At 42.1% G+C, this 12,231-nt stretch overlaps 1 protein-coding gene across 2 annotated transcripts in view; it reads left to right on the plus strand.

The window, feature by feature from the left end:
• Positions 1–12,231, plus strand: part of LOC125888082 (neuronal acetylcholine receptor subunit alpha-7) — an 85,119-nt gene that overhangs the window by 44,714 nt on the left and 28,174 nt on the right. For both annotated transcript variants that reach the window (XM_049575274.1, XM_049575275.1), the window contains exons 6-7: positions 2,870–2,949; positions 6,120–6,287. In XM_049575274.1, the coding sequence (XP_049431231.1) occupies positions 2,870–2,949; positions 6,120–6,287 (248 nt within the window). The remainder of the gene's footprint in view (positions 1–2,869; positions 2,950–6,119; positions 6,288–12,231) is intronic.

Raw genomic sequence — 12,231 nt, forward strand, 5'->3', positions numbered from 1 at the left:
TCTCTCTTAATGGGAGTGGGACCACAGCTCTGCAGCTCTGCTCTGATCTCTGCTACATTCACATTTTACAGTGTCATTAATATTTTCATCGTTAATGATGCATTTTACACCCAGCCACAACCCATCCAGATGTCCCTGTGTGTGTAACAAGCAGAGTGTACACATGTGAACACACCCCTGTAGACACATTTTATTCTCTGGATAATGGGCCCTTTAAATAGCAGGAAAATACTGCACCATTCTGACTTAAGACCAGGTTTTTCATTTCAGTAGTGCCATTTTTGCTGCCATAAAATAGCAATTCGCCTAAGTATCCTAAACACACCTCATTTTAAGACCTACACACCCATGTCTGTTTCTTTTCCTCACACAGAAAACATGAAAACATTTATTTTTGTATGAAAATTTCAGCTGCAACATGAATCCAAATATGATCTGCTCTCTGGAAAAAGAAAAACTATCATCTGTCTCTTGACATGTTAAATAGTTTTTGCTTACTTGTTGAGTGGAAGTGTTGCAGGTCAACAGGCTGCCTTCACCTTGATGATGAGCATCATATTTATGGGTTAGTAATGATGCAGACAGCAGAACAACTGTTTCCCACACAAACAGCAGTAAAGGCAGACAGCTGCAGGTCTGTTTGCTGGTCTGAAATCTGGTGTGTTTGCAGCAGGAGAATGATACTGACAGGAGGTCTCGGCTCTGTGTGTGTGCGTGTGTTATGGTTCTTGAATGCGTCACAAGAAGAATTCAGTCTGCAGTCACAGACCTGATCTTGTGTTAACTTACTGTTGATGTTTGTTGTTTTGTTAGTTTTATTCTTCTTATTCATTTTTGGGGAATTCTTACAGGTCTTTAAAATTATTATTTATTTATTTATTTTTTGGTTTTGAATCAAAAGTGTTAGGCGGCCCCAAAAATACAGATTTAAAAATCAGTTTAGATAAATTTTTTAAATTGTTATTCAGAAAATGGGGCTGTTTTTCTTAGTTTCTTAAAATATTCACTATCTGCAAGGTTGCAAGGTTTCACTGGGGAGTGTTGATTTATAGAGTATGCTGTCTGTGTTTGTACTTGTACTGCGCTCTTTGCAAGGACATATCTGAGTGTTGGACCTTGAGAAAATGAAATATTTAAAAAGTGAAGATAATTTTGTAAAATGAGAACAATGTAGAAAACTGAGAACATGTTCGGGAAGTAAGGACATTTAGTGAGGGCATTTTAAAATTGGAAGGCATTCTTTGAAAAAGTGAGAACATTTTGAATTATGAGGAAATTTGGGGAAAGTGAAAAGTAAGGACATTAAAAAAAAAAAGTTAGGCCAATTAGTGGGGACCTTTTGAACTGTGAGGACGTTTTTTAAAAAGTGAGGACATTTTGAACTATGAGGACATTTAGGGAAAATGATGACATTAATTTAAAAGTAAGGACATTTGTCGAAAAACTGAGGAAAGTTTGTGAGGGTGTTTAAACTATGAGGATTTTTTTAAGTGATGACATTTTCTAAAAAAGTATAGTCAAGTCAAGTCAAAATTTATTTATATAGCACATTTAAAAACAACCTCGGCTGACCAAAGTGCTGTACAGTTCCTCCAAAGAATGAATGAATAGCAAAAACCACAAAAATTATCAATGAAATCAACAATAGGTTTAGACAATAAAACATCAACACTAGAGTAACGGTAAAATACAAATAAAAGCTGTAAAAGACATGTCTGTCTCAACGTGAGGTGAAAGCAAGTGAAACGAGTTAGGTTTTTAAAAGAGATTTAAAGTGTTCCAAAGTTCGGACTGCCCTTATATGGAATGGTAAAGTATTCCATAAATTTGGTGCCACAACGGAAAAGGCTCTGTCACCTTTGCTTTTCAGTTTAGTTCTGAGACAGGCTAGCAGCATCTGGTTGCTTGATCTCAGTGCTCTGGCTGTCATGTGAAGCTGAATAAGCTCAGATAGATAGGATGGAGCTAAGCCATTCAGGCTTTTAAAAACAAATAATAAGATTTTAAACTGAACTCTAAACTGGACAGGGAGCCAGTGCAAAGAGGCCAGCATCGGGGTGATATGATCACGTCTTTTCTTTTCTGTCAGCAGTCTGGCTGCTGCATTCTGGACAGGCTGCAGGCGTTTCAGTGACTGCTGGTCCAGTCCAACATAAAGAGAGTTACAATAATCCAGACGACAGGTAATGAAAGCGTGAATTGCCCTCTCAAAATCAAGTGGAGGGAGGTAGGGCTTTGCCTTACTAAGTAGCCTTAATTGAAAGAAGCTTGATTTGACCACTGAACTAATCTGTTTATCAAATTTAAAGGCACAGTCAAAAATTACTCCTAGGTTCCTTGCAGCAGGGTGACAGTAGGAAGCTAATGGGCCAGTGGCACTGTCATAGCCGTCTAAAAGGTCAGAATGGCCAAATAAAATAATTTCAGTTTTGGATTTGTTTAGCTATTTAGTGAGGACATTTTGAACTATGAGGACGTTCCGGGAAAGAGAAAACATATACTGAAAAGTGAGGACATTTTTGTATAAGTGAGGACATTCTGAACAATGTAGACATTTGGGGAAAGTGATGATATTTATTAAAAGTGAGTACATTTATTGAAAAAGTGAGAACATTTTAAAATGAGAACATAGTTCTCAGTGTGTCTCATGAAACATTTATAAGAATAAATAATCTTCACAGAGCGTTTTGGGTTTTATTTCCAGCGGCCGCCTCAGTGGACTGTTACAGATAATAATTTATGTCAGTGAGGGTCCTCACAAGTACATAAGGAAAACTGTGTGTGTGATCAGCTGTAGCCTTGATGAAACTATGATTTACTCCCCACTCGGCGCCCTCTGATGACTGTATATCTGTCTCTGTCTCCACAGTGCTGATGACAGGTTCGATGCCTCCTTCCACACCAACATCCTGGTCAACTCCACTGGGTACTGCCAGTACCTGCCACCAGGTAACACCCAGAGGCCACTCCCACTGATGACACACCTAAACTATGACTGACAAGCCACCACGCCTGTTTGATTAACCCTTTCACTGTCAGAGAATAAAGTCAACTGTAAATAAGATCGATCACTTTGCTCCAGACTAAAATATAACAACGACAGGACTGTTTGTTTTCTACAGATTAACTGTTTGTCTTTAGAAATCGTTACAACACCCAGTAAAGAGCACCGCACTTCCTATGAGGGCTTTTTGTGAACGACTTCATCAAACCCTGACAGATATGTAGCCTGCGGTTGATGGAGGTCTGATGGAGGGCGGGGGGGTCAGCATGAGGTCAAGGGGTCAACAGGAGGAGGTCAGGAGGAGTTACGGTCCTGACTGATGACCTGAGACTTGTCATGACTTTGAACCACGCAGCTCACAGAAACAAGACTGTGTAACAATGGAGAGTTAAGATTTTATTTTTCATCTTTTTATTTCATATTTTATTTGGACACAAACATCCAAAAGGCAGTAAAGACCAGAACCATAAACATGCACTGTAAAACTGACACAGGAAGTCTTTTCCTACTATAACAATGAAAGGATATTAGTACTGCTTATTTTACAGTTAATGTTGGAGTTTGATTCCATATTTTACCACAGAAATAAGCTGTGTTTTGTCATACACTTAACACCAGAACAACATTTCTTGCAGCTTTACAGACTGAAACAAACAACATCAATGTGCAGACTGACCAACAGTTTATAGCTGAACCACAACATGTCAGGAAGAGGAGGGAAACCCATCAACCGATCAGAAATCAATAGCCAATAAAAGTCGTAACAGCTCTATTATCACTGACAGCTGACATTGATTGGTGTGAGTTGGGAGGGGCGGTGGTGACAGAGATGAACTCAGGCTCCAGGTTTGAGCAGCAAGGCAGAAAATCAGATTTAACAGAACTATATCTTTATAAAAACAAACAGAAAAGACTGAAAGAAAAGTAAATGATTTACCAATAAAAAGCCATAAAAAGGAGAATATTTATCATTATCTGATTTGGGTTTTTTTTGCTCTCAGTCGGACAGAACGACTTCACCCTTAATTACACATATTTTTTGTTATTTTTTGTATATTAACTGCTCAAAAATAAATAAATAAGGGAACACTTAAATCACACATCAGATCTTGATGAACTTGATTATTCAAGTTGAAAATCTTTACTGACATACATTGTATTATTTGATGAGAACAAAATGATGTAACAACGGTCAATGGAAACCAAAATCATCAGCCCACTGAGGGCTGGATTCAAAATCACACCAAAAATCAAAGTGAAAAACTGAAATCACAGGCGGATACAACTCATAATGTGACTCAGTATGCCTGTATGCATCCTGACATCGTCTGGGCATGCTCCAGATGAGTTGGTGTACTGGGGAATCTCCTCCCAGACCTGGATCAGGGCATCAGTGAGCTCCTGGTCTGTCTGTGGGGGTACATGGCGGCATCGGATGCACCGATGCATAACGTCCCACAGGTGCTCCATTGGGATAAGGTCAGGGAAACAAGAGGACCAGTCAGTGGCATCAACACCTTCATTATCCAGGGACTGCTTACACACTCTGGCCACATGAGGTCGGGCATTGTCCTGCACCAGGAGGAACCCAGGGCCCACTGCACCAGGACAAACCCAGGGACTGCTGCACCAGGAGGAACCCAGGGCCCACTGCACCAGCGTAAGGTCTGACAATCCCTCTGAGGATTTCATCCTGGTACCTAACAGCAGTCAGGGTACTGTTGGCTATGTGACCCTCCAAGGACATGCCCCCTTGGACCATCACTGACCCACCACCAAACTGCTCATGCTGGATGATGTTACAGGCAGCAGAACGTTCACCATGGCATCTCCAGACTCTTTGACGCCTGTCACGTGTGCTCAGTGTGAACCTGCTCTCATCTGTGAAGAGAACAGGGCACCAAAGGTGGACCTGCCAATTCTGGTGTTCTCTGGTGAATGATGGAGCTGCACGGTGCTGGGCTGTGAGCACAGGTCCCACTAGAGGACGTCGGGCCCTCATGCCACCCTCATGGAGTCTGTTTCTGAAAGTCTGGTCAGAAACATGCACACCAGTAGCCTCCCTGAGGAACGTTTCCAGCACCTTGTTGAATGTATGCCACCAAGAATTGAAACACTTCTGAAGGCAAAGGGGGTCCAACCTGGTACTAGCCAGTGACCAGTGAGTGTAGCTCATTTTCCAATTTGGTGAGCTCTACAAACCAGTTGAAGTTCAGGAGTAACTTTTAAGAACAACTCCACCATTTAATTACATTTATTTTTTGCTATTTTATATATATATATATATATATATATATATACATATATATATATATATATATATATATTATTATTATTATAATATATAATTCACCACATTCTCCGTAGTTCTGTCTCAGCTATGTGTCATCACAGGAAGCTCTATTCTTAATATTGTATTTTTACCTTCTTTGCTGTATCCTGTTCCTCTGTGGTGCAGCAGCGTCCTGATTTCTCCTCAGGGATCATTAAACCTTCATCTTTTTTTGGAGGCTGGTTTGGGAACAGATTGGATTTCCCAGCTGATCCTCACAAAGTTAATGGAAACCTCAACGCAGTCCTCCTGAGCAGACTGATGGATTCTCCGAGGGACACCAGACGTGTTTTCTTGTTTACCCGCTGGGGGGAAAAAAATCAACTTTAAAACACTTTTTATCTTCTTTTCACCACAGAGTTCGTTCGATGCGTCACCATCTGAAATCAGTCAGTAAACAGCAGCTCGTCCTCTGTCTGAGGGAGTTATTATGTTTCTATTCTTATTTCTTGATTCTGTGTTCAGTCGAGTGGTTCCTGCAGGCCAAATAATTTTTTTCTCTGTTGTATGTAATTTATTTTTCTTCAGCGTTTTGGGGTTTCATATTTTTCATTACTTCCTCCGGGGTGTTTTTCTGTATTTTTCCATGTATTAGTTTTGACTTTGATTTGATATTGATCTCCTGCAAACACTGTTTGTTATTTTCAGCTTCTTTTGCAACTTATTCTGAGGCTATTAAGTTTGTTTTTGTCCTCCTTTGTATTTCCCACCACAGTTTACTTTTTACTTCTTCATCTCCTCAATGCCGCTTGTAATGACTTTTTCCTCTTATCTTGATTTCAGGAATATTTAAGAGCACCTGTTACATCGATGTCCGCTGGTTTCCGTTTGACGTGCAGCGCTGTGACCTGAAGTTTGGCTCGTGGACGTACGGCGGCTGGTCTTTGGACCTGCAGATGATTGAGGCTGATATCACTGGATACATCGCTAACGGAGAGTGGGACCTTGTGGGTAAGAGCACATTAACGGAGACATGAGGCTGAAATATTTTGTGTTTTATTACCTCCGCCAAGGAGGTTATGTTTTCAGTTCAGTTTGTTGGTTTACCAGTTGGATTTGGAAAAACTACAGGCCTGATTTTATGGAACTTGGTAGAAGGAACCCATTAAATTTGGGTGGATACGCAAATTATTTTTTACTTTCGTTAAAGCTGCTCTGTGGAGGTTTGCCCATTTGCGCCATCCACCGTGTTTTTCCAAGTGCTGCAACAATAACAGTCAGCGTGTGCCGTGACGCTCTCGCACTGCACACCAAGAAAAAAAGGAAAAGAAGATGGACTCCTCAGATGAGGTAACTAATGGCAATGTTTTTTGTTTTTTTTCCATTTATATTACGCTGCATGAATGTGTATTTTGACACTAGTTGATAAGCTGTTAGTGGATGTCTACAGATGTATAACCTTGCAGCCTCAGTCTCGTCCATCGCTCTTCAAAATGCTAACGTTAGCTTTTTGCTTTATTTATCCAGAGGTCAGAGCTAAAGCTAAATGACACACCTATTTACCACCCAATAATTTTCGTTGTTTTATTTGCTATGAACAAATATACAGACTGCTCGGCGGCAGAGCGGTGCACTCTTGCGCTGTGGTAGCACATACACAATGAATGGGTTCGTCAGCAGAGGTCTGCGCTTTGTGCGCTCTGTGTGAAACGGGCTTTACTCTGGTTTGATTTCTGCATTTGTCACTCTCTCGTTTTGCCTTTTTTCCTTCTTCTGAACATCGCGGAGGTTGGGGAGGACCAGCGGGACCAGCTCCAGAGGCTTCGGAAGCTTTCCTGGGCTGTTTCTTTGGGTTTTCACACATCTTTCAGTAGCTCCTCTGCTAGCCTCGTCGTCTCCGACATTTCCAACTGCACATGCGCTCTTTGAACTCTACGTCAAATGCGTCATTTCCTGTGCAACAGCGCGGGGATGTCGCTCCTGAGAGGCAATAGCGCTTCTAAGCAAACCAGAGACTGTTGTGTGGTGGAGATGCGTTCAGTGATCATCCTAATAACTCGTTTGGCAGTGGCTGTAATGTAACAGACATTGGTTTATATGTAAAAACTCCACAGGGCAGCTTTAACATTGCAAGACAAGGCATTTGACCTTGGCTGAGCCTGTGCTCTCCGAGTGCCCTTCTAGTTTGTTGTATGGTTTGTTTGTTTGATTGTTTGTTGTCACCCTGGCCTGTTGCAGCATTTTTAAGACGGGACGCTTATTTAGTTTCATTGATTTCCCTTTTACACCTGAACATCTGCCGTTATAAAGTCCCTGTTAACTTTCTGTATCTAGAATTCAACACTAATTTTATTAAACACCATGGTAAAAAACAAGAGCTTGAAATTTACTTACACAACACTGATCTCCGCCAGGTGTTATCTGCCTTTTCCACTGTAACTTTTGGCCGCGCTGAGTCAAACCATGCCGCACCCATTTGCATTTCTGCAATCAGTTTAGACGTGCCATGCCAAGCTGTGCCAGAGGTGGACCTCCTCAGCAGTAGGTCCAAAAGCGACCCGCCCTCAAGTGTGTAGCGGTGACATCTTTACGATTGTAGCAAGCCTCCAAAGGCCCCCCTTCTCCACCTCAAGCAAGTGTGTGTGTTGGGAGACTGTACTCACCTCTGTCTGCAGGAGACCAGAAAGAATGGTGTTTTTCAAAGTCTCTGTGTGTTCAGCTCTCAGTGCTTTAGTAGCTTCTAACTGAATCTCTGTGGTTTGGAGTTTAGTTTCTCTCCTGTGTCCTGTTTTTACTTTAGATATCTGCTTTATTTTACTGTTTCATGTTCACTATCAGCCATATTAGAAGCTGTGTAAAGTTGCTGCTCAAAAACTCAACATTTCCTTATTTTGCGGCTTCACAATAAACATTTTTACATAAGAAAATATCAGGGGATTTTTACTGTACAGAATCTACAGGAAATAAAATGTATTTATCACTGCATTAGCTGAACTTTGTTAGTGGCTGTTCTTCAGTTAAGACAAGTGTAATAATACGGCAGGGAGGAAGAGTAAAATCAGAAACAGCTACAGTGAGATGTTGATGAAGAGCTGCAGACAACAGGCTCTTACTGCACCTCTGCAAACAGCTCACCTCCAACAGGTAAACTTCTTCTACCTGCCCTGCTGGGGAAAAACACATGCAGCAAAAATAACAAGAGACTTTAGCCGTGGATCAGCACTCTGCTTTTGAATGTCATCACTCAAGACAAACTCATCAGTTGAAGACTCATCTTCAAGAAGGTAGCCCTGTTGTAATGGAAATGCAAATCCCTGCGGCGCTGGGCTGACGGCCCAAACCAAGCCAGCACATGACTGTCGAAAAGGGGTTTTAGTGTGTGAGTGTGTTTCTGTCTGTGCGCAGCTAATCTCACAAACCACTGGACCATTCAGCCTCCCATTTTGTGTGCACATTTATGACTGTGTGCTCAAGGACCTCTCACGGTTGCGGTGATTCATAGTTGTTGAAAAACCTGTTTTATTAACTGTTTTATACCATCACTGACTGATGACGCCTCAACCCTTCTAACCAGCCAGGAGGAGCTGCATGTTTTCCAGAAATCATCTCAGCTAAAAACAACAAGCCTTACTGTCTGTTGCAGGACACATTTTGAACCTCAAAAACTGACATCCATTGAAAAGTTTGGTCTCATTTTGAACCGGAGCATCTGCAGATTAGTTCCATACCTGATACATTGTGATCTGCTAAAGTGAGACACGATACAAGATGAATTAGTCACCATTTTTGTTATCTTCATGGTAACCGTAATGGAGCCGGGAGGGACAATTAAACTGTTTGTTTGTCTGTTTTAATTGGGTTTATTGTTGTTTTTTCCAACCATGTTGTGCTGTAGCATACAAAAGAAGTTAATATCGTTCAAAGTCCAGTTATGAACAACATGGATCAAAGATTTGTGGCTGTGTTTTCATTATTAAAATACATTCACCCTATGTAATTATATTGTACCTACATTTCACATATAGTGTCTGTTAGCAGGAAAACTTGATCTGCTCTGCGCAACGCTCCAATGCTCTGGCAAAAATAAACAAGATGTGTGTTTTTATAGCTTCTAAAACTTGCTGTGGAGCGTCTGCTGAAATTAGGCTATATGAATTGTCTTCAGTGGCGGCAATCAGCTGGAGCATCTGCGTGGCGGAAATCTGCACTCCACTGAGCACATTGCTCCAGTGATTTTAACAGCAGCAGCATCAACCTGCTGCTTCAACAGCCTCCACTCTTAGGTCACCCACTGGTGTCAGGTGATGAGGTCTGACTCATGCTGGATGGATTGAGGTCAGGACTCTGTGCAGACGAGTCAAGTTCCTCCACATCAAACTGGGAAAACCATTTATTTTAACAGAAGAATTTAAAAGACGAAAGAGGTGAATGGGAAAAGGAGCAAGAAAAGAAAAATCCACCTTGTCTAAATAATTCAGTTATCAGGATGTCTAACATGATCATTGGATGTTTTCAGACCACTACACACCTGCAAGGGCTTCTGTCCACATTATATTTCCACCATCACATACATGCTCAGTATGCTTGTTTGTGTTTTGTGTTGTCTATTGTTTACATGGCTAACAGGTATTTTAGAATAGCGGCTGCGCTGTTAGGGCTGAACCCGACTCCATCTTATTTTATTCCATATCCTTTTCATGACGCTATCCTCGCTGGAAACACAGCCACGGGACGCTAAAGAAAATGGGTTTTGTTGTGTGTTGATCTCAAACTGTGGTCTGCAGCTTGGCAGGCGTCTGGACTATGGTTATCATGAGAACTGATACTTCAGTACCGGATACAACTTCGCCCTCAGTGGGCCGTATCGATTCCTGTCGGAACTGAGAGGGGCAATATATGCGCATCAGTTGGTGCCGAGGACGAGCGCCAAAGAAGAACACTTGTTCTCTGTCGTCTTTGCTAGAAGCAATGGTTTTTACAAGTGCTGCTGGCGCCACAACACCTCAGCTTGTCGAAAAGTCAGGTAGTAGGAGTCGTGTGTGGAGAGAGTTAGGCCTCATTTACACCACAAGCGAGTAAACAGCGACCGTTCGCGAGGGCTACGCGAACGGTCGCTGTTTACTCATTTCGGCGAGCATGTTAACAGGTTAGAGCATTCACACCACATCCGTTATACGCACTGCTCGAGTCGCGCTGCTTTTGCGAGCAAGCTCGAAAATAGAGGAGATGCCGATTTTTTTGCGCGAGTCGCAAGCAAATGGTCGCGATATTCAACAACAAGTTTGCCTCTCTCGGCCACCGTAGACATCTCCCCCTTGACCAAGCGCGACCTGACAGGCACATGTTTCATGTACTTACCCATTTTTAGTGCTAAATATTAATTCTCCAAGCATTGGAATAATCACTGGGCTTTGGGTCCAAACTCACTTCTTCTTCTTTGGGGTTTATTGGAGATTTGCAAACATGGTGCACTACCGCCACCAACTGTTCGGGCGTGGTTTGTATTTTGATGGGACAGCAGCAGCCGCTGCATGACGCGTATGTTCGGTTTTGGTGTGAATGCACGTGTGCTGCCGCTACGCTTATGGACCACTTGCAGCGTAAATGAGGCCTTAGAGTTAAAGTTAAAGTTTGAAACAGTTTTAATAAAGTAGTGAATTTAGAAATACACAAGTTCTGTTTTTTGATTTTTATCATGGTATCGACTGAGTATCGAGAATCGTGGAAATTTACTGGTATTGGTATCGACTACTGAAATTCTGGTATTTTGGACAAGCCTACTCTCAACTGGGTGAGAGTCATCCACCGTCCCCTCCACCTCCAGATGACAAAGTCAGCTCATTAATACAGAAACGAATGATACATAGAAAATGTACACATGTAATGTATCCAGAAAGGTACAATGCCCCAAAAAAATTCTGGAGACTGAAAGGCTTAAATAGGAGCTAAAAGAGTCCCTCAAAATGACACTCTAAGGACCATCATTCCTAGTTCTTGCAGTGCTGACACAATATCAAAGAGGGTTCTTAGAACTATGGAAACGTTCCTCTGGTCCGAAAACAGTTTATCTGGCACCAGGTGGAGAAACTCCTAAAGGGGAAGAAGCTTTAGGAGGTTAATTTCACGGTGAGATCCCCGACTGAGTGTGCAGCAGCCTCCCAGCAAAACAAACAAAGTTGTTCTAATGAGTTCCTGAAAACATACATTTAGGAGTTTTCTCCCCAGCAGCGACGGTATGTAAATGTTAGAGCAGAACACTGTGGCCCGCAGACTGGGCTGTTAAAACCTGGGAGCAGCTGAGAGGAACCCGTCTGTCTGCTGAGGAGTTTGATATCTGCGTTCCCATCCAGCATTAATCTGCTGCTAATTAAATCCTCCTGCTGCTGCGAGCAGCTCAGTGAAGCTGAAGGCTAAAGCAAGAGCTGCTGCCTGCAGGGCCTGTTTATACCAGTGGCCACTCACAAATGCCAGATCACGCAACAAAGCGTGACCAATGAGTGACATTTATGGAGTCTAACTTCAGCTGTGGTTTCTTTAGCCGCTCTGGTTTTATCATGCAATGCTGCGAGGCAGAAAACTTCTGGTTCCTCCTGAACAGATGACACTAGATTAATGTTTTAATGAAGTCATAAAGCTGTCTGATCACGCACATATCTACTTCATGTCTACTGTACATGTACTAGTGTGTTCCCACAGGATTACATGTGAAGCTCTGGAGATTTACAGGATATTATTTTTGCCTCGTTATCCTCGTTAAACTGCATCAAAATCAAAATGACATTCATTGAATCAGAAAAATGAGCGACTTACAGTAACAAACTGTAGCACAGTGTGTCACAAGGCAGATAACAGCGGAGGATCAGATGGAAGAGACTCCATCCATTCATCCATCCATTTTCAATGACTTATCCGAAGCTGGGTCGCGGGGGCAGGAGGTTGAGTAAAGTATTCCAGA

This window comes from Epinephelus fuscoguttatus, linkage group LG4 (assembly GCF_011397635.1).
Source record: "Epinephelus fuscoguttatus linkage group LG4, E.fuscoguttatus.final_Chr_v1".
In the NCBI taxonomy this organism is placed as follows: domain Eukaryota; kingdom Metazoa; phylum Chordata; class Actinopteri; order Perciformes; family Serranidae; genus Epinephelus; species Epinephelus fuscoguttatus.